This window comes from Ambystoma mexicanum, chromosome 3q (assembly GCF_040938575.1).
Source record: "Ambystoma mexicanum isolate Mex_15411 chromosome 3q, UKY_AmexF1_1, whole genome shotgun sequence".
Taxonomy (NCBI): domain Eukaryota; kingdom Metazoa; phylum Chordata; class Amphibia; order Caudata; family Ambystomatidae; genus Ambystoma; species Ambystoma mexicanum.
Window position 1 is genome coordinate 1,216,052,120 of NC_090926.1, and position 23,244 is coordinate 1,216,075,363.

The window sequence follows — 23,244 nt, forward strand, 5'->3', positions numbered from 1 at the left end:
AATGAATAAATGTATATTTATTTGGATCTAAGGTATGGGGAGTGGAAGATGTATACAGTACTTCACTGCTGTGATTCTCAGATAACACTAGCCAGACCAATGGCAATAGCAGATACATTTGGAACCAGGTAGGCCTTGTTATTTTTACAACAGTGTAATCCTTGTGATCTCCGTCAGTCAACAAAGGCATCCGTGAGACGGTCCACTCAGCCAGAGGTGAGAGGGGTGGACAATACTGTAAGGCACAAAGCCATTAAAATAGCCCATCGGCTGGCATTTCACGATGAGGGGGCACCCATTGCAGATCACAATGTATCGAAGAGTGTACCTAAATCACTTACTGTAAACTGTGACATTAGCCAATGCTTTCTTGGTGTCTTTTTCTGTACTTGCTGAGCACTCCACGACATATTCCCCGGGTTCCGTGGGACTTATTGTTGCTTCCGCAATCTCTTTGTCCCCCTGCCTTCTTTGTGTGGTGCCCAGTTTTATACCCTGGAGGTGCATAATGATGAGCAAACTTTCAGAGTCCGGGGGGTTAGGCACTTCGCACACAGCCATTGCCCCATTACCCAACTCTATGGCTGTCGGAATGGAGAGTTTGGGTTCCATTAGAACACCTGGGATGGAAACAGAAATACACATTGTCATCACAAGCATCTATGGCTACTTTATCAGATGTTATGAAATGAATAGCTTTAGACATTATAGAAAGTAGTATCCCTTTAATGCAGCAGTACTACCTGAATTGTATTATGTTAATTACATTTGAGTAGTGCTACAACATAAAGACCAATGACATCATTCCTCGCTGATGATCTTGATCACATGAGCTTGGTGTGGGTTAGTGATAGGGCGCCCAACTTACAAAATGTTTGTGCAGGTCACTTTAGATGCAGAGGTGCTTTAGAAGAAGTTTGTAGTGCGAGTGGACCCATACAGCATCATTCATGCCCCCTTTCTCCCAAATATGTATTTAATGCTTAAATTAGCGGCAAAGGCCTTTTAACAAACACATTGCACAAACAAATAAATAACAAGCCTGTAGGACTGTTATGCATACAATGCACTGACCGGTAAGATCTTTCCAAAGGCCTGTGCAGCGGAAGCCAAACAATCCACCTAATTTATATATGTGTTCACATCATCAGAAGTGACATCATATAAAATACTTAATGGGGATCATGTTGGTAAAATGAGTAATTTGGTGGCAGAGAGCTGCTAATGTAAGCGGCTCTCAGCCACCGAATTCCCATCATTTGCACTGCAGGGTGCACATTTAAAGGTCAAATGGCAGCGTGCAAGTGTGTACACCGCCATTTACCCTTCACGTTTGCACTCCGCAGTGCAAATTGAATAAATACTTGCATGCCAGGCAGAGTTTGATTTTGTTTATGAGTGCAAACACTTTGGACATTTTGGTGAAATGGTGAAACTGGGATTTGGGCCGCAGTCTGCGATGTAAGCACTTGACAAGATATCTTCCCAGCTTCAGTTTATGTAAGGTTTGGAGTTGAAAATCTTACAGAATTATTTGCTTTATAGAACTACAATGAAAATTACACAAATGGCACAAGAAACAAACCCGACAATATAGATACAGAAATAGGGTTACACCTTTCATTTTTCCTCGTCCTGAATGGAAAATTACCATAACAGCCTGCAAAGGTGTGTGAAGCTAAACGCATTTAATTTAGGTTTTCTAACTCTATTCCCAGTTAAATAAAACCAAGGCAACATGACGTCATCTGCCTGAGTCATTATTTCACACAGCAGGCATCATTATGGTCACCACCGGTGTATTAACATCCACCATGGCCACTGCTTAAGGGACAATAGTCCTTCTCCAGGCAGTGGGTGCCCAGGACATCGCCTTTAACAGCTTATTGCAATCCTGTACTGCCTCTAGAAAAGACTCCAGGAGGGGCCGCTGTGCTTCGCTGCCATTTGCACTATCACAAGAAAATATGTGAAGTCCGAACTGGGAAGGCTTTGTACAGTTATTCCTACTGCAGAGGAGCAAAGTCAGGTCTGTATCCCGTTCGGGACAGGATTTATACCGGACACATCACATTGAGAGTGTTTCATGCGAGTACTCTTGTTTTGGTTGACAATATCCAGGAAGGGGTCGATGTCTGACATGCCATTGCCCCTTGAAGGCGGGTAGAGCGGGGGAGAATGGATATCTTATGTGAGGGGAGGTGGTTAAGAAAAGTGCAGCAAATTACCTGAAGGTGTCTTGATGCTATAGAGATTGACTGAAACCGTTATGTCAACGTCACAACAATACTGGTGGAGTGAACCAAAAGTGAAAGGTTTGAACTTTGAACCTTTTGGACTGTGCAACTGTTCGACTGCGTCAGGATTGCACTGCCTCATGGTGCGTACATGAGTGACTACACCTAATCAATGAACTTCCAATAAACAAATCACCTGGGGAAGTGGGCTGCAGTGTAATGCGCGTCATCACTCTGCGCTGGAGTTAGGGGCCTGAGCTGAAGCAGAAGTACAATAGTAAGGGCCGATAACACCTGCTACAGTAGTGCTCTCCCCGGGTTTGGACACCATTGTAATATGGCCATGACACACTCTGTTTATACGGATGTAGATAGTAGGCGCCATAGCAGTGTGGCTCATCCAATCAGATGGCTCCGAATGTGGCCATTATCGGCCAGGTACACGTCTGCAATCTGAGGCCTCTTCGCGGTTCGCTCCTCGCGCACCCGTTGCCGTCCCCCCTCGAGTCCGCTGTCACGCTCGGCAATTACTTCCGCTGCTCAACCTCTTTTGGGCACACTGTGCTATGGGCCTCGTTTCTCCCTGTGCCAGCCCCACCCCGCTGACTGCACTGACCTTATTATGCCACCTTCTCAATCGTGCGGCTGCTCAGAAAGCATGGTGTTTACAGGGTGTAGGACTGGGGCATGAAATTGTCTCGGGCACCAATGAAAGGGTGGACCACAGCAGACTGTTTCAGTACAGTAGCTTTTTAAATGTTTTTATTGTGTTTTAATTCTCAAATGTAAAAACATATAAGAATCTTTTAGAAACTACAAAATGCAAAAAAAGATCACATACTTTCCTCATGAAATCAAATACTACTTTAATATACTATCTATACAGTTCCTTCAATTCATATCAAAAGAAGTATAAAACACATAGGCCCTCATTACGACCCTTGCGGAAAGCGACTGACCGGAGCGCCACAGCGTAAATAGCGTTTCCGCCATTGTACGAAGGAGCAAAGTGCGGCCCATTCCGACCCATCGGGCACGAGCACCACGCCACGGCGGAAGTGCAAAGTCCGCGATGGCGGAAATGACCCCAAAACGGCCCACACCGCCGCCGTACGGCGCCCTAGGTGCAATACCGCCACCCCTCTTAGCGGTCACCGCAGTGTGCGCCTACCGGAAAGTACGGTGCCCGGAAATATACGGAAACGGAAGTTAAAACATGGGCCCGGAACGGGAAACATCCCGGCGTACACCTATAAAAACACCAAAACCACACAACCACTAAAATCACTACCCTGAAACACACCCCAACCCGTCAACCACCCTAGCGAAACCAAGAAAAATGGGAAAAGTAGCGAAGAAAGCGTGCGACCGCAAGCAGCAGGTCCACTTCTCCCGTGAGGAACTCACCGTGCTAACAGAGACCCTCCAGGAGAATGCTGCCGTCGTCTTCTCCACGCAAATGACCAGGACGGCACTTGCAAACAAGAAGGCCATATGGGCTCTGGTGGCACAGCGGGTAAGTGCGGTGGGGACCGCACCCCGCACCCCACAGCAATGCCGCAAGCGATGGGACGACCTGCGGATACGCGTCCGCAGCATACTCTCTGCCAACCGCAACATTGCCACAGCCACCGGGGGAGGTCCTGAATCACCCATCAAGTTGACCCCCTGGGAAGAAATCTGTGCCTCCACCATCGGAATGGAGAGCATAGAGGGAGTCGGAGGGATGGAGAAAGGAGTGCAGACATCCGAAGATTCAGGTAGGTGGGCCAGATAAAACAATGCCAAATCCACAAAGTCCAACCATGTGAAGTACCATGCGTCCACATAGTGCAACAGAAACACATGTCCAGGAGAACGTCCACACACATCGGCCTGAAAGCGCACGTCAAAACCCACAATAAATACATAAATAATTAAAAACCCCTAATACACGCACTACACGTGCAGCAGGCACACCCTAACTGCAGGCTGCCAAACAACTGCACCCTCACTCCACACACAAATCAAAGCACCTCCAAGACCCCGACCCAAATCACCCTCAGGTACCACCCCAATGCATGTGATACAATGCCATTCCAATTCCCACTGACCCATCAATAACCCTCGCCCTCCTTTACTCCACCACAGGGTCCGATCCAAACGACGAGCTACAGGACACCCCTACCAGCACACCTGCAAAGAGGGCCAAGACCAACGGCCAGAGACCCTCCACCTCAGCTGCACGCATCAAGACACGGCAGCAGCACAAATCAGGTGGCAGCACAGAGGAGGGAACATCAACAGGCACCCCAGCAGCCAGCATGGCCACAACACCACCACCACAGGTCCCCCCAATGGATGCCACAGAAGGCACTGCCTCTGGTGGCAGCAGCACCATAGGTGACACCCCATTGATGGCAGCATGCTCGGACACAGAAGACGGGGATGTCGAGGTCAGATCCATCCATGACCTGTCCCAATCCCCCTGTCTGTCCCATCCCGTACAACATGAGGATACCACGCAGGTGCAGCCACAAGACGACGACTGGCCATCCCCCACAAGCCCTGTGGCAAGGCAACATGAGGACAACAGCCCCTCTGTGACACCACCGCAAATGGCCATGGCCCAGCAGAGGCAACAGTCCCTCGACAAGTTAATCGACCAACAGCAGCAAATGGCCACACTCCTCAAGGGCCATGCCGATGAATGTGGGGGCACCAAGGCAGACATAGAAACATCAACAGAGACACTTAGGGCAGAAATGGAGAGAGGTACAGAGACGCTAAGGGCACAAATTGAGAGTAGCACCGAGAGCCTGAGAGTCCAAATGGAGAGTAGCACCGAGAGCCTGAGGGGGGAACTGCATGCGACGTCCAAAGACGTATGTGCCGAACTTGCCGCAGTGCGCCGTGTGCTCACTGAGCTCTCGCAAACCCTTAGGGACATGCATGGACGTGAGCAGGCAGAGACATCATCCGTTGCAAGTTCCGTCCAGGGCAGCCCCCAACGTAGATCTGGAAGGAACCTGCGCTCCACAGGCAGGGGTGCCCCTGATACCCGCAGAGGGGGCATGCAATAGCGACAGCCCACTGACAATGAGCATCTTTGGACACTGGTGTTCGGGGGGGAGGTAGGAGGGTGGAGGGGGTGTGTTGGGCTCACTTGGGTGGCGGGTCGATAGGGTGTTCAACATGATATCACATATGCCATAAAAAGTGCACGATCAACCAATGAGAAGTGTGGACATTGATCTTTGTGTACTAGGCCATCATAGGCGTACAGTCCATATTGTGCATGTCCCAGACACACGCAGTGCCACGAGTCCCGTGTCCATGTATCAGCCACCAGGCGTGAGTGCTAGAAGCATACATCAATGAGATGCTGACGAATGTCACGGCCCTCCGGTGCCTCGCAGACTCCATGAGGTGCTGCCACATCCCCACCCTCATCATGACCATCATCAGGTGCTTGCAGTTCTGCGTCAGGGGGCATGGGCACATTTCTACGTACGCACATGTTGTGGAGCATGACACATGCCATCACCATCTTTGCAACCTTCTCATGGCGGTACAGGAGTGCCCCGCCAGACCTGCTGAGGCAGCGGAAACGGGTCTTCAGTAGGCCGAATGCCTGTTCAATGACTACACGGGTACGTGAGTGGGCATGGTTGTAGTCCTCCTCATGCTGGTCCCGTGGGTTCCGGACTGGTGTGAGGAGCCATCTCTTCAGTGGATATCCAGCATCACCTGTATGTGGACGAGAAACGTATGATGTGGAATGCCATTGATACGTACGCACACCCCCCCCCCCCCTTCCTGGCAGGTCATTGACAATTCACATACCCCACATCATCATGCATGTAATGAGACTCACCGAGTAGCCAGGATCTGTTCCCTGCGTGTCGCTCCATGTAGCGTGGTATTGTAGAGTTCCTCAAGACCATAGAATCATGGGTTGATCCAGGGAATCGGGCACAACAATGTGTAATGATCCTGTTGGAGTCACACACCATCTGTACATTCAGGGAATGAAATTGTTTTCGGTTGCGGTACTGGGCCTCCATGGCATGTGGGACGACCAATTCAACATGGGTGCAGTCGATGGCACCAATGCAACCCGGTATGCCGGCAAGTGCATGGAATCCCACTTTTGTGTTGGTTATTTCCTGCTCCGAGCGTGGTAGAGAGATGTAGTCGTCTGCGTGCTGCAGGAGGGCATCGAGCACTTGCAATAGTGTCCGTGAGAACAGTGGCTGAGAAATGCCATGCAACTGTCCGACTGTGTGCTGGTAGGTGCCTGTGGCCAGGAAGTGGAGTACAGACACCACCTTCAGTAGGGGTGGGATGGCGGTTGGGCTATCTATCATGCTGACAAGGTCAGCCTGTGTCATGTCCACAATGGCGGCTATGGTGTCCCGGTCCAGACGGTAGAGGGTGTGGATCTGCTCATCAGTGAGGTTGAACGGATGTGCTCGGAGGCGTTGAATTGCGGGCTGCCTGCGTGGTGGTAGTGGCTGTGCTGGTGGGCCTTGCTGGCCCTGCCTTGGCCTCCTCCTCCTCCTGCGTCTCCTCCGTGCGGCTGGTTGTAGTTGGTGTTCGTCTACTTCTTGGAGTCGGAGCACTTGCAGTGCTATCAGGTCCCCCAGGGCCAACATCGCGAGTCCTGCCGGTAGCATTTCGGTGTGGTTGTGGGAGGAGACTGGGTGTGCAATTTATGTGTTTTCAGGCTGTATGGCCTCCACCTGTGGTGATTGATTCCACCTGTGCAAACTGCTCTCCCCTTTGGCCGAGCACGTCCCGCGCACAACGCTGCAATTCGGGGAATTGTATCTTGCTATTGCAATCATGTATTTGTACCCGATGGCCGTGTAAGATTGGTTGTTATGTTCATTCTGCTGTGGTCCCATTGTTTCACATACTATCTGTGCAGTCGCGAACAGACTTGTGAGGGGTCAGTGGGACGTAGTACTCGAGTAACGGTGGGCCCTCATGCATCACTGTACCGAGTTGCAACGACGGGCGGGGCGTCCCATTCGTGGGTGAAGGCAGTTGCCATTTTCACACACAGCCGCACTCGATGGAATAATTAGTGATTTCAAACGGCCACAGATGCCTTTTCGACGTGATGTTGCAAATGAGGAATTCGAAGGGCGGCGCTTTCGGTTTCCAGCTAGCGGCGAGGAGATGCCCACAGGTCTGACTGCAAATGTAACGTTCTATTGTTCTATGTCCTTGAGACAGGGCCCATGGCGAGGGAGCAATGATTGATATGAATAGTTTGGGATGCGCAATAGCTACGTGGGCGATGAGGCCGTCCGTTCCCAAATACATGTTACTTCACAACACTGGAATTACGGGCTGGGGCACTGTGGATTTAGCAGGCTGCATAACGCACAGACTCAATGGATGTTTCTAATGTTATGTGAGTAATTATTCAGGCATTTTGATCCCGGGATGAGGGAATGATGGATGGATGCATGGGCAGGTGATTTGATACAGAGTTTGCCATGTACAGGGCTTCTTGGGATCTATCCGCCTCCCCTACGCTATGTGATGCAGGGCTGCCATAGTGGGACCATCGTCCATCTGGCCTTGTTGAGCCCTCCCTGTCTCGAGGCGCCCTCAGACACTCGTTTGTGATGGTGTTTGCACCTCGATATAGATGGTTATGAGTCGCAAGTGGTTTTGGGGTGGTGATGTTCCTTTGGAGTGGGCTAGCATGCATATGGCTGTGGATTTCGTGTGATCATTGAAGTGAGTTGTTGGTATGTAGTTCTGATGGCCATTCTGTTCTTTTTCTTTTCTTTTGGTTGACAGGTATCTCCTCCCCTTTTGCCACTGCCATCTGTATGCCACTCCTGCAGATGGCTTTTACTCCCGACACCTGCTGCTTCGTGTTAATCAGTGGAGCAGCATTACGATCTTATGGGACGATCGCCAATGGCCCACATGCCCTTACGCAGTACTGGTGGCTCGGAGCAACATTTCGGCCTTTCAGCTGGACTAGTGCCTCCCCATTGGGACGGCCCTGCGGTTCTGTGCGCTTCCATGTTGCCTTTTCGTACGTGAATGTGGCTCTGTGTACCATGGGGGAACAGGGCGACACACAGGTAGTGGCTGGTCATTTCTTGCGGAAGCAGCCCACAATGGTGATTAGTGTTTTGGAGTTCATGGCCTGATGGCTGTATGTGCTTGGTGATTTTGATGTGCATAAAATTTCTATTCTGATTTGGCCCGTGTAGCGTTTTTCTTTGCAAGTGATGTGGCATATGCCTATTTGGGGGGCGATGTATTGTGAGGAGATCTGCATTGGGTTCCAGCTTCGGGGTTTAGTTGCGTGGTACTGTGCTGTGCGCGTTTGCCTACGAAGCCCAGTGAGGTCAGGGATGGGGGCTGCCAATATGCCAGTTTGAATGTTGTCATGCTCAGGGGCGGGGGATTGGGTTTTGTGTAACAGATGCCGGTCAGCCAGGTGGACTGGTTGAATGATGTGGTTTTCGGAATATTGCTGGTCACAGGTGCCTGTGTTTGCGTGCGTTTCTTGGTGGGGGACTGTGGTCATGTCCATTGGGATGGCTTCTGTATTCGTGCCATCTGTGCCCTGCAGCTCCCATTGGCCCCTCTTGTGTTTCTTTTGTTCGTTGGCATGCATGGGTGACTTGTACATTTCAATGGTTGCATTGTGGCTTCATTGCACCTACGGGGGGTTGTACTTTGTGGGCAGGGAGCGGTGTACAGGCACTCAGTGGGGCCGTTTACGGTTGATTCGCGATGCCGTACTTCTCGCCATGGCGGAATGGTACATTCCGCCATGCCTGATGGCGTTAGGTACATGTCCGCTAGGGTCGGAATTGGCGTACCGTTGCACCATGGTGGTGTTTGCGGTTTGGCATGGCGCGCGCGCGCGTGCTTGGTGCAGTTAGCGTTGGCGTTCACTACGGTGTCGCTAATGGCTTCGTACTTTGCGGTGACGGGTCATAGTCGCACCGAGCGCTATTCGATGGCGGTATTGCATTTCCGCCATCGTTTTTCGATTTCCGCCAGGGTCGTAATGACGGCCATAAAAAGTAAAGAAGGAAAAGAAAGGAGAGAAATCAGAGTCCTAGATTGCCTTTTGGACCCTCAGATCTTCATCGCCTGTAGCCTTTTCTAACTTGTTTAAGGCTCTAAACAAAAATTCACAGTGCCAGAATTAGCACCTACGATTGCCCACCCATCAGACAAAGGGCCTCATTACGAGGAAAGCGGTAGGGGGTTAACAGGGCCAGTAGCTGCCGGCCCCTTTAATCCCCTACCGCTTCATTACGAGGTCTCCTCGCTGTACCCGCTAAGGACGCCTGGTAAAACACGAGCAGACCAGGATGCAACCAACAGGCCCGTCATTAACGGGCCCGTTGTTTGCATCCTCCCCATTCCCATTAAGCCCTATGCGGGCTCAAATGGGAATGGGGATGTACCAGGTCCGGGTTCCCTGAATGGGGAAATACCGGGCCCTCCAAGGTCGGAATGGCCCGGTATTGCCCCATTCAGGGAACCCAGACCCGGTACCCGTATGGGGGTAGCCATGCTGCAGATAGCGTCATGGCTGCCTCCATTGTTGTAATGAGGCCCAAAGTCTCACATCCCATCACCAGAGGTTTTGTGGTCTCATTCATTCCCACCAAGCCGCACAGCCACTGTCCCATCTGCCCTTCCACCAGTGTCGGTAGTTGGATTAAACGAAAACGGAGGTACAATGATCTCCTTCTTGAACCCGGGACGATGAGAATGTATTTAGAGACCTGCTCCCTCTTGTAGTTTATATTCTCTCATAGAGGGAATAGATTGCCAACCCCCTCGGCTGTTTGCCCCCAATCATAAATCATAATGGAATCGCTTTTTTTTCCACCCCAGTTGGATTTATACCAAGCTCTGCTCTAGAAGATCCTATCTCCATCAACACAACATTCATTTGTTTCTTCAGGGGGTAATTGTCTCCCCCGAAGTGCGTGTTTGCACTCCACCCTCTCCCATTTTTCATATAGCGAGTGGATCGCGGATTTAGTAGCTTGCTTGGCATATGCCATCAACTTCCTCCATGAGGCTCTAGTGGCCAAGGACACTAGTACAAATTCATGTCTTATTACATGCTTTGGGACAGAGTTTGCTAATCTTAGGGGTGTTTTTCCAAAGCATCCCATGGAATGTATTTAAGCCACCCCCCAGATCAGTTAGATTGATGTCCAATCCACTGACTGTTTCAGTAGTACCCAAGGGGGAGGTTTTTGATGAAATGTGATGCAAATTGTGCATTTTAAAGAATATTCATTCACTGGTCAAAACTACTAGACTCGTGGTGAAGGAACGTATCTAACTGGCCCACATGGGCCACTTTGACCAAAAGAAACGGCCCTGCAGTAGCTTGTTTGCATTTTTGGTTCGGGCCCTGCCATATCGGTCAGTCCGGCCCTGTGTTTTTGGCGCCCTAGCTGGACTCTGTTTTACAGTTGTTTTCCCTCTTCTTCACAGCAGCGATGCTTTTCCAGGGATTGTGATAAAGGCCGCCAGCAGGGGCCATACACATGGGCGGCGGCGGGCATAGGGTTCCATGTGTTTAAAACGACACCATACATAACGACATACATTTTTAGTGACACCTAAATAACGGAACAATGTCTCATTTTGACCCCGTTTCCCACGCTTTACTGACGCCCCCAAAACCCCAACCCCTTTTTTTTAGACCTATCCCCACCCCCCACATAAACTTTTATTAAAAATGTCAACATTTATTTCGTTATTTAGTTGTCACTGAAAATGTTTGTCGCTATTTATTTTTCGTTATTAACACTGCATGCCCAATGTGAAGCAGGAGACATCACTCTGCTTTGGTGCCCAGCCTGGGGCTCAGACAGCAAGAACCTGTCACATATCCCACCTCGCAGAGCGGTTTATTTACTCACTTTTAATTTTTAAAAGTCAGCAAATGCATCGCTCTCTGAGATGAGAAAAGTGTAATTAACGTGACTGGGGAAGCAGAAAACAAGCTGACCCTCTATGTTGAAATGTTGAAGTTAAAGGCTTAGCTGCTGGGCTCAGTTTTTAGATGGCTCACGCCTCCAATAATTAGCATTAACTAAATAGCCTGTGAGGTGCTGAGGCATAGATAGGGTACGGCCTGAACGGTCCAGAGGGAATCGGGTAGGAAAACAAGCATTGGCAATGCCAACAGTTTGGGCTTTTGTGTAGGCATTGGAAAGGCACATGCCAGGCACTGCAATAGTAGTATTAACTGGGCATTGATGGTAGCCAGTGCAAAATGGTGTGAGTACCTGGACATTTAATAGCAGTGCCTGGCAAATGCCTAATAATTGTACACAAGGCAAAACTGTTGCTTTTTTTTTTTCAACCGGTCATCAGTGAAGGACAAGCAGTGCTAATACATCGTGTGGCTGATTGCAATCAGTGAAGGAAAAGCAGTGCTAATACATCGTGCGGCTGATTGCAGACCCAGATAAGACATTTGTATCACACCAGAATTGTGCTTACAGCTCCAATTAAGTCATTAACTATGAGAAGACTGCACTTTGAGTGCAAAGTTTGATGATAAGGCTTGATTAAAACAAGCACAACTAGTTCCCAGGAGGAGCTCTTTTGGGGCGGGGAGGGACAGGAACTGGGTGGGAATGGCCATAGGGATTAGCATGGCCACGGGCAGCCTATGGGTGGGCCAGCAACCCAACACCTTCAACCTGAATGGCCATAGGGATTACATGGCCACGGGCAGCCTATGGGTGGGCAAGCAACCCAACACCGTCAACCTTTGTGCCCCATCTCATATGCCATTTCTCCCTATCTCTCCTCCAATGCCATAGTTTCAGCTTATCAGTGTCTCTGCCACCTAATAGCCTAAACTAAAACAAAATGTGTTTGTGTGCAGTTTGTATGCATGTATGTGTGCATGCATTCATGCAAGGGCGTGTGTAAGGTTGTGTATGTTTATATGGCGGGGATGTCTGGAAGAGCACGCATATGAATGAATGCAGTGGGAATAGTGTACATGGGTGCCAGTGTGCGTGTGAAGGTTCTGGGTGCTCGAGTGAATGGCAGATAAGCTGTATGGGTGCGGGTCTGGTGGGTGAATGTGTAAAAATGTGTGTCTATATGTGTGTCTGTGCATATGTGCATCTGTGTGTGTGTATCTGTATGTGTGAGTGCAATGTTTGTGACTTGGCACCTAAGGGACCTTCTATATGGCTTACCCTATAAAACCGATTGAAAACTGTGGATTGTTGCCTAATTGATCACAGAAAGTGCACTGTAAAATGCACCATTTTAACCCATTATTTCTCAAATATTCTCAGGGGGAGAAGCCCCCGGGAACCCCTTGGATTGGTTTGCGCTCCCTCTCCATGTTCGGTCACTCCGGCGCGCTTGGCCGCGGGCAGTGGATGAGCCCTGCTACATTAGCTGCACGCCTGACTTGCTACACAATCCTGGCTACGCCTGTGGTGATTTGGGGTAAAAGATGCACCTGTTAGGCCAAAGAAAGGCGTAATATCTACTCAGCCTTCTGGGGCACAGGAGGCATTGCGATGAATTCTGAAGGTGGAATGTTGGCTAAGGGGGAACACTTAGTTTTCGTGGTAAACGTTGCAGACCTTTTAACAGTAGCTGTGTCCCTTTTCTGAACAATTGTTTACATGGGAACTGCCAACATTCCCATGTTATATGCCCTTCCAGCTCTTTGTGACTCTATTGTCCCAAAAACAATTGTCGGCAACAGCACACAAACCTGCTCAGGATGTGGAAATGTTGGCCAGGATATAATATTTGCCCTATACTTTGCCTCGGGCCATAGGCCTAAAGCAGGCCATGCATTCCCGTGAATGTTTGCATAAGACACTTTCTCCGATGCAAGACTTCCTTCAATGGGGACTTGCGAGTGTGAGCCGGAAAGTGGGATATAGGATAGGAGGGAGGATGTGGGGGACGGCGTGCCAGCCCCTATTGTGAGTCTGTTGTTTCTGGCATGCCCCTCCGCTTTGAGATATGAAGTTGCTGAGCATGCTATTCTCTGTGACCTGGTGACATGTTCCAATACCCCAATACCCCGAACACAGTTGAGGGAAAATTTAAAGGCAAGTTTGGGTACCAGTGGCAGCGGGTTCATTTTTGTCATTGGATGGGTGTACATCTTTTCCATAAAAATGCATGAGTGACTGACCGCGGCGAGGGACCCCCAAACCTACCAAGCGTGGTTAGCGTGGTTCTCTCCCAAGAAATCTTTTCAAATAATGGGATAAAATGGTGCATTTTACAGCACAAGTTCTATGGAAAATGTAATCAAAAGCCACAAAGTTTGCATTCGGTTTTGTAGGGTCACACATGTAAAAACCCAATAGATGCAAGTCACTAACAGTGCACAGGAGCCATTCCAAACTCATTTTCACAGTCACATTTCCCACAAAATATTCTCTGGCTGTCTGTGCCCATATGCGTCCACGCAGGATGCGTCAATACATGGCAACATTAACATATAAGAATATAGCCCTGTTGGTTTTGCCAGTAAAAAATGACATGCCACAGGAAGTATATATAACTAGTCAGACTGCGGAAATATGGGTCAGTCTAGCCACATAACGATACTTATCATGTTTGCATTACGCTTGATAGCGGTACAAAATGCGATGCCACAGTAAGAACATGTAACCAGTCTGGCTGCAGCAAAGTAGGCTAGTCTCGGCACGTAACAATTATGTTTGCCCAGAAAAACATGCCATGCCAGAGTAAGAAAACATAACCAGACCGGATGCAGCAATGTAGGGCAGCCAGTCTACATAACACCACTTATCTTGTTTGCTTTAATCTTGATGTCCAGTTAAAAATTCCATACCCGAATTGGAAAGCATAACTAGACTGGCTGGAACCACATAGGGCTATCTAGCCATATTGAAACCTTTTTGTGTTTTTTTCATCCCTGATGCCTAGTAAGAATTGACATGCCACAGTAAGAAAACGTAACCAGACTGGCTGCATAAATGTAGGCCAGTCTAGCCACGTAACAACACTTTCCATATTTGCTTTAAACTTGATGCCCAGTAAAAACATCCCTTTCCCCCCCAAATCAGAGGTCCACTCTCTCATTCACCCATGCACATGCACTCTAATTCACGCCTGCACCCAAACAACACTCATTCCTATACACGCCGACACACCAGAATCCCCTCTGCCGCCATCAGGAGAGGCTCCCACGATGGGTCTCCAGCTCTCCAAGAACCAGGGAGATCTTCCTGGTTCCTGCACATGCATGGAGGAGGTGGCGCGTTGCCTGCATGATTCCCTTTGTCAGTTCAAGCCAGCCCAGGAGCGCTCCAACCGCTGCATGCGCAGCTGAGCGAGCGTTTAGTGTTTTCACTGGGCTTCTTTGGCAGCTCGGCCAAAATGGGTGGGTCGACTCCCCATCGCCCATTATGGACGGTCCACCATTGTTGGCTACTGCTTTTGAAGGCATCCCTGTACTGGGACACATACATTTGCAGGCTGTTGGGGTTGCACAACAGGGCTAGATTATATATCATTTGCACCATTTGAAAAACTTGAGTAAATGCAATTTGCACCAGGGGCCAGATCATCTAAACCTGCACTTTTGCAAAAAAGGACATTAATTTAGCGCCAATGTTGCTGCTTAGGTAACATGGAATGAAATACACGTGCTTTTCCCCAATCTGTATTATCTAAAAATGTTTTCACTGGGGCAAAAAAGAAGCAGGCAGTTGTACTTTCCTATCTGGGCTGCATAATGCATGAAGAACCGCAGTAAACACATCACATTGTATGCAAGGAGTCAGCAGAGCAGAATAAATAGTCTGCTTCATGTTTGCCCCAGGGAAAAGGTTGTTATGTTTGGATGGGTTGTGGCAAAGCATGACGCAATGTCCCCCGTGCTGTCATGCTAGACACATGTTTTAGCATGCTTGTTTTTATGCAGGGCAAATGTAACAGAATTCCTATTGCTGAACTCGGAATCAAAAGTTAAGGAAAATTAGGCCCTTGAGGTAAGGTGATCTGCCCAGGATCACACATGGTGGTCAAGTAGATAATCCAATTTGTGGCTGTTTTACTGCCCCCAGATTACTCAGCAGACCACATATCCTACATCGCATCTTTAATTTTAGACCAATATACTAAGATTTTTTCTTAGTTTTCTTGCATGCACAGAAGTTCTTTTTTGTACTCAGCGAAGTAGGAGTGCGATTCACCAAACCACTTTAGAAAACAATCTGAAAATATAAATGAAATATTTGTCTAAGCCTGTTGAGTAAAAAGTATAATTTATTTTGATAGGATGCAGGAGGAAAACAGTAGCGGCAAGTTCTTAATTCACCGAGCTATCCACATCCCTTCCTGCATACTGTATAAAAATGTCCTACGTGTAGAAAAGTACATACAAACTAAGTGCTTTGCACCATTTATAATGAAGCGCCTCATATAAGACATACAGCATCACACTTAAGCAAACTGCAAACACAGTGATGGCAGGCATATACACACTCACACACAAAGAAAATGAAAAGAGATCGCTACACAATTCGGAGGATGCCATGGGAAGTGATATTGTGGGAAAGGTTTACTTTGCTTGTTTAAATGGACACGGTGCCCACCCCTTCTGGAATTCCAGGGGCTCGCATTGTACAAGTAGTCATCATTTGGAAAAGGTGGATTGGACCAGATTGATTTTAGGCCAACACTGTACTCTTTGACATCTGAGTGAGGCAGTGCCCAGGGCACCAAGGAGATGATCAGTGGTAGAAGCTGCTTGCCATCTTCTGTAACTCCACTGTGCGCCCCCTGCAGTTCAAATGGCACAATGCGGTGCGTGTCCAGTGTGCACACATTGACTTATGAGATCCACTGTATACAGAACTATGTTGGGGGAAACACATACATGCCAGTTCACAAGACAGGTGTGGCCAGAAATGGCGCACTGCTTGGACCCGGAACACCCCCCAAAGCCTCTAGACACCAAACTCCCTTTCATCAAAAAGAGACATGTGGCCAACAGCCTGAACCGAGTGCAGTCGTTCGTCCACTAGTTTCACCCCCCAACTTTAGCGCGACATCTGCTGTGTTTGGAATGCCGCTGCCAGCCCCGTAGCAGCGCTTGGTTCCCACGGATACGCCTTGATCCTGGGGCCTCAGCTGTTTGTGCTATAATCCATTAAATAAAGGTGAGTCGAATAACAGAATCAATGCAAAGGCTCCACCACAATTCCTGCTTGTAAACGACTTAAACCTCAACTCCTAGTGGGTGGGAAATCCTATTTGTGGTAGGAAGTTTCCTTGTGTTGCGCGTGAAGGTGTCTTAATGACTCGCTTCTGAGGATAGCAACCCTGGTTAGACTTGGTGGATCCTTCCCTGCTTTTGGAGAGGCCTGGCAGCCTCATTAAATGTTCCAAGTAGACCATAGCAAGGATGCCAATTTTTTTTTGACCCCGGATTAGCTAGGGTAGCCACTGGAGGGTTTCCATCGCAGCCGGAGACCTTAGCATGTGGCGTTCCACAAGGCACATGCCTTTCATCTACTCATTTTAACATTTACATACGTCCTTTGTTTGACTTGCTTGATGGTACAGACATAAAATACACAAATTACCCTGATGATATGCAGCTCTGTTTGAGCTTTCTGGTGATTATGACCTTGACGCAGCCAAAGTGAATGATGTCTATGACCTGATCCAAAGATGGATGGCTATAAATTCTCTCGTCTTAAATAAAGAGAAGACCGAGCTGATGCTTGTTGGCTCAGCCAATCGGTTACAAAAGTTGGACATCAGATACAGCCATCTTACAATTGCCAACTGTTCCATTCAAATCAGTCCTCATGTTGAGACACTCAGAGTTCTTCTGGATTCTGGGCTTATAATGCAGAAGCACGTTTTACAGGTGAAGGCATCCTGCACTTACGTGAGCAAACTCTTATGTCAGGTCAGACTGTGAACGTTACATCAGTCGCATCTGCTCTTGTGAATACCCATATCGACTATTGCAATAGCCTGTTGATCGGTGCTTCCAAAAGTAACATTAGAACATTTCAGGTTGCACAGAACGGGGCCGTTAGAGCGGTCTCTGGAAAAAACAGTAGAGAACACATCACTGAAGCCAGAAGATCCTTACACTGGCTTCTCGGTCTGCCATTGTATTGCACACAGGTTCTCACTTTCGACCACAACTGTATCTCAGGCAATGCTCCGGACTACCTCAAAATGCGCATACAAAAGGGCCTGAACTTAAAAATTTGCGTACAAGTGGTACAAACAAACTTGACATCCCACAACATCAACTGAAAAGCTTCAGAGGCACAAGCTTCAATGTGTGTGATCCTTCACTCTGGAATCAGATCCTGCAAAGTATTAGTAAAATATCATGCTTTTCTAACTTTAAAAATGCTGTAAAAACACACTTCTTCAACTCCAAGGATTAAAATATTGCCCTCTCCACCAACTTATTCTCCTCCCTTGACTCTTTTATCTAGCTTGCTTTGTTTATTTAGTCTGTCTCTGTTCTTTGCACGCAATGAGACACTGAGGCCTACCTGTGTTGCACTTTAAAGTGTGTTGCGCTTTACAAGAAAACAGAATAATGATAATAATGCGCAGAGACTTTCAACCTTTGAAACATTTAGATAACATCCAGACAGCCCCAAGTTGAAGAGTGAAAGCTTGTGAAGGTCCTTCAACTTCAGAATCAATTTCATTGAGCCAATGTTTTCCCAACTCTATTCCCAAAGGATCAGGATTGTTCCTGAGGACCAGCTACTCGCCACTGCCTCATCTAAGCTTCCTCACGCAGTCCATAAATGGTCCCTGGTGATCTACCACTCATCAAGTGACATTCTTCCATGATGAAAGAGGTTTCACTTCCTTTCAAAATGTACAATATTCATTTTTCTAAATGAATCATCATATCTGTGCTCCTTCTTCTGTAGGTTCTCACACCGATCTTTCATGGTTTAGGCAAATTATGGAAATCATTCATGTTTTATTTGTTTGCTGGCTGCAATCATTTATAGGTCATAAGTGGTAAAATGAACAGTAACTGAGTTACCTCCAATTTTACCACTACACCAAATTATGAGTTTTGGTTTTGAGTGGAGGATTTACCTCCAGCAAAACCCTCGAGGTAAATCTTCCCAGTCAGTGCCAGAAAATCGGCATAATACTGCTGCAGTAATTCTACCGCAGTAATTCCACAAAAAAAGCACCATTGAGTCCAATATAAATGGGGAATTACACTGCTACCACCACTTGGAAATTCCGCCTGACCAAGTGGCAGTAATGGTAATCCCTCAGGGCTATTTTTCGGAGGATTTACCTCTGAATTTCCACCCAACTTGTAATGTGGCCCTTGTGACTCAATGACCAATGCCATAGCAGCTTTCTCAGTCCTGGTTTAGAAGCTTGCAGCAGGATTTGGCTTTGTAGGCTTTGTGTTTACACATTTTGTATAGTATCACAAACATCATCTTGGCCCACCTCTGGGCAGCTTTGAAGACAGTATTATGCCAACATGCCCTCCACTAACAGCCTAATAGCCACGTATTTGTTCAAGTCCTCCCTCACTATTCTATTTGCAAGAATACTGCCCACCCTACTGTACTTCACACGGCACACCGGTGGGACCGTACTCAACTACACCACCGCCTCCCACTGCCACCCTAACCCTTACAACACCATAACTGTGCCTTCCATCGCTCACCACACCAATCCTTACCTTAACAACCCAGCCTTATGGCTCCAACACTTTGCATCTATACCTTAACCGAATATACCATGTTCCATCACCTTGAGAAATGCCAGACTTGGCTTACGACTTACTCACGCCTCCCATCACTCTGCGCATCTTAACAAACAGCCTCTGACCTCCACCTCGTCCTCACCCACGCCAAACACATCATCACCTCACTCTAACCTCCCTAACACTAGCAATATTAAGGGTGCGTTAATCAATGTCAGATCACTCACGGCACACGCCTTAGAAGTGGCGGACCTTATCCTAACACTTGACCTCGACTTCATGGCTATCACCGAAACTTGGCTTCATGCAGCCTCTGGCCCACTACTCTCCCTTGCCATCCCTCCAGGTTATAACATTATCAGACATGATCGTTACTCTAACCAGTCCAAAGGTGGTGGCATTGCCATTATCCATAAAAATGCTCTAAACTTCCACCTCTCCTCTGTGTATCATTTTTCCTCTATGGAAGCACTGACAGCCAAACTAGCCGTCACCCCTAACCACTCGATCACCTTCCATCTACTTTACCGGCCACCTGGGCCGCTATCCACCTTCGCTGAGGACCTTTCTAACATCATCTCTCATAACACCAAAACCAAATCCCAAGCCTCGATATTAGGGGACTTTAACCTTGGCCTCATTGATCCCAATGACACTGCTGCCACGACTATTGATAATATGCTTATGAATGCAGGATCAACCAACCTACCCACGCTAAGGGTAGAACCCTTGACTGGCTAGCCGCGCACAATTGTCCCATCAACATCATCTCCAACCAACAGTATGCATGGACTGACCACAATTTAATTACATTTAACATTCAGTCCAAACCCGTCAGCCCCTCTCCTATCATTGCACCTGCTACTGCCACTCGTAATAAACGTGACATCACCTGCAACAGACTACTCCCCCTCCTCCTTCCTGCTCTCAATGCCCAGGCTCGCTCATGCTCCGACCCTACGGCTCTGGTTGACATCTTTAACCTCGCTATGCAAAAAGCCTTAAACATCATTGCCCCATCTAAACAGAGAAAATCTAAACCTCAAGCCCATCTGAACTCCTGGTTCACACCCCAGCTTAGAACCGTGCGCAAAGAAAAACGAATTGCGGAATCACATTGGAAAAGCAATCAGTCCGCAGCTAACAAATCGTGTCTCTTCCTGGCCACCCTTAATTACAAGGAAGCCATATTCCAGGATTAAAAAGACACTTACAATAAACGTATCGAACAAGCCATCTCCAACAGCAAAGAATTGTTTAGAATCCTAAAACTTGAGAACTTGAAACTCCGTTCACTGCACCAGATACTTGAATCAAAGATAGAACCTGGTGCACCAAAATCCAAGAGGCTCTCCTCGGCAAGATTGCCACTCTCCAAATTAAAATCAATAACAAACAAACGAGCTTACAATCCAACCCACAACCCAACCCTATCCCTACCTTAAACCACTCCATCCCAGATTCTCTGACTCCTTTTAGCTTCTCTCCACTCTCCATTTCTGAAGTGGAAAAGATCATCGTCAGCCTTAAACCATCCAACTGCCAAGGCGACCTCTGCCCGGCGCCCATTATTAAGGAAGCAGCTCATGACCTAGTGCCATTCATCACCACGTTCATCAACTCTTCCTTTAGCTCTGGGATTGCACCTGACAATCTAAAGGATGCGTGGGTCATTCCTCTACTGAAAAAACCTACCCTGGACGCTAGTATACCCACTAACTACAGGCCAATCTCCACGGTCCCGTTTTTACTAAAAATCCTCGACCGAGCAGCATATCTGCAAATTCAAGATTACCTTGAATCTAACAAACTTCTGGGTTTTAGGCAATCTGGATTTCGGCCACGTCAAGGCACCGAAACTGCCCTTATAGATCTAAAAACACAGATGGAAGATTTAAAAGACAAAGGCAAACTTGCTCTCTTACTCCTCTTAGACCTCTCGGCGGCCTTTGATCTTGTCAACCATGAAATGCTTTGTCACCACCTTAAATCAGCTGCACACTTCTCCGACAAAGCTACAACCTGGATTAGCTCCTTCTTAGACAATAGATCAATGCGCGTGTTCTCTCCACTAGCAGCCGCCCCACCTGCACGTCTCCTGTGGTGTGCCACAAGGATCTTGTGTCTCACCCACATTGTATAACGTGTTCAGCAAACCCCTTTTGGATATCTTGGACTATCTGGGTGACACTTACACCAACTACACTGACGACACCCAGATACTAATGCCCATCTCAGGTGACTACACTGCTGACTCCCGTGCTATCAATGTCATTTACCAGGTCATCCAAGCGTGGATGGCACAACACGGACTCTGTCTAAATGATGAAAAGACAGAGCTCCTTATTCTTGGCTCGCCGCAAAAACTTACCAAACTCGACCCTGCGTTTAAGTCCTTCATCATCGATGGGAATATTATCCCAACCGCCAAGGACACTAAAACCCTAGGGATCTACATTGACTCGACTCTATCCCTGGTCAGACAAACCAACTCAGTCTCATCCGCAGCGGCATACACCTGCAAGCTTATTACAGCCTGTCGCCCTTTCCTCTCTGCAGCCAACTGTGTGACCCTGGCCAGGACCCTTGTATTATCCAAGATTGATTACTGCAATGCACTTTACCTAGGCACCAATCACTGCAACCTAAATAAGCTACAAATTGTCCAAAACAATGCGATTAGAGCTGCCCTAAACATTCCCAGGCGCCAACACATATCCGACACTAGGCGCAACATTCACTGGCTCTCAATCCCACATCGAATTTCCCTGAAAACCCTGGCTCTCACCCACAAATGCCTTCATAACCAAGCTCCCTGTTACCTGGCCAACTGATGTGTCCTCCACAACTCCATTAGACCTCGCAGAATGGCTCAATCAAACTGCCTTGTCGTTCCACGTTTCAATCTCCAAAGATCTGGTGGAACCAGCTTCCCAATTATGGCAGCTAAATTATGGAACACGCTGTCTAATGAGCTTAGAGCAGAACCTTCCTTCCTGAGATTCAAACACCTTACCAAAGCTTGGTTATCCGCCCAAGACATCTAGCACTGGGCTCTCTGCTCAACTTGTACATAGCCGTACCCCTGTTTATACAATCTGCTGGTCCTCTCTCTGTTATTATTATACCTGTAAACCTTGTATTATACCTTTAAACTTTGTAATTATTGCTCTATCTGTTTTTATCATGCTGTAACTAAGGTTGCGCCTGGGCCTGGAGCGCTATACAAATAAATAAAATACAAATACAAATACATTTTAAAACATGCATTTATGTCCATGTCTAGTTCTGGTAACACAGATGATGAGTTGGCAAGACCCGGCGGTCTCATCGCATCAGTCAGAGGGCATCTGCCTTGGAATTGAGTAGCTGCAGCATAATAAGGAATCATATATTGGAAAAAGAAATATTTCTATGGCTAAAAGCAACTTTATACAAAACAACCTCTTTTATGTTTCCCAAGCAAAAAAGGTTCTTTGCTCTTGGTACGGAGAGTCTGCAGGGCAAGGGGAGTCAAAAACAACCACCCCTAACCCATTTTACCTCTCACACTAACTGACAGCACATCTCAACACAGAAAAACACAATGCAACATACACCCCCAAGACACAAGTGTCTATATTAAATGTCGCTACACAGCACATTAACGCACCACAGATGCAGCAATTCAGACTCTCATTAAACACCACTCTGCCCGGACACCACACATAACCACACAAAGGATGCACAGTACCAACCTGCAGTGAACCGTACACATTCCCCCATGCAACTCACAAAATAGCTCAAATGTACACATTACACAGAGCCCTAACTCTTCAGATATGCACACATCAATATTAAAACAAAGCAACATTGCTCTGTTCGCACTTATCCTATGCTGGACCCTACCACACCTATTATAACCCTAGTGCCAAGAGACAAATGAAAGATGCTATGGTGTGGAAGACCCTATAACAGGCGCCAGCAACCTGCAACTCTCCAGATGTGTTGGACTACAAATCCCATGATCTCTCCCCATTGACTATGATCGCTAATGCTACTGGGAATTGTAGTCCAAAATATCTGGAGAGCCAAATGCTGCAGACCCCTGACCTATAGCTTAGCTTACCAGTATATAGCAAAGAGTTTAACTCCGGTGGGGCAGAGATCGCCTCTGTTTTGCGTCACTATACCTTTAGAACTAAGATGCAGAACCCAAGTAATAGTGTGATAAGGTCACCTGCGCATAGCAGTTTTTGGCACAAACCTGCA

General features: G+C 47.7%; 1 protein-coding gene across 2 annotated transcripts in view; it reads right to left on the reverse strand.

The window, feature by feature from the left end:
• Positions 1-23,244, reverse strand: part of LOC138447764 (intercellular adhesion molecule 5-like) — a 251,513-nt gene that overhangs the window by 150,388 nt on the left and 77,881 nt on the right. For both annotated transcript variants that reach the window (XM_069604095.1, XM_069604094.1), the window contains exon 2: positions 342-620. In XM_069604095.1, the coding sequence (XP_069460196.1) occupies positions 342-620 (279 nt within the window). The remainder of the gene's footprint in view (positions 1-341; positions 621-23,244) is intronic.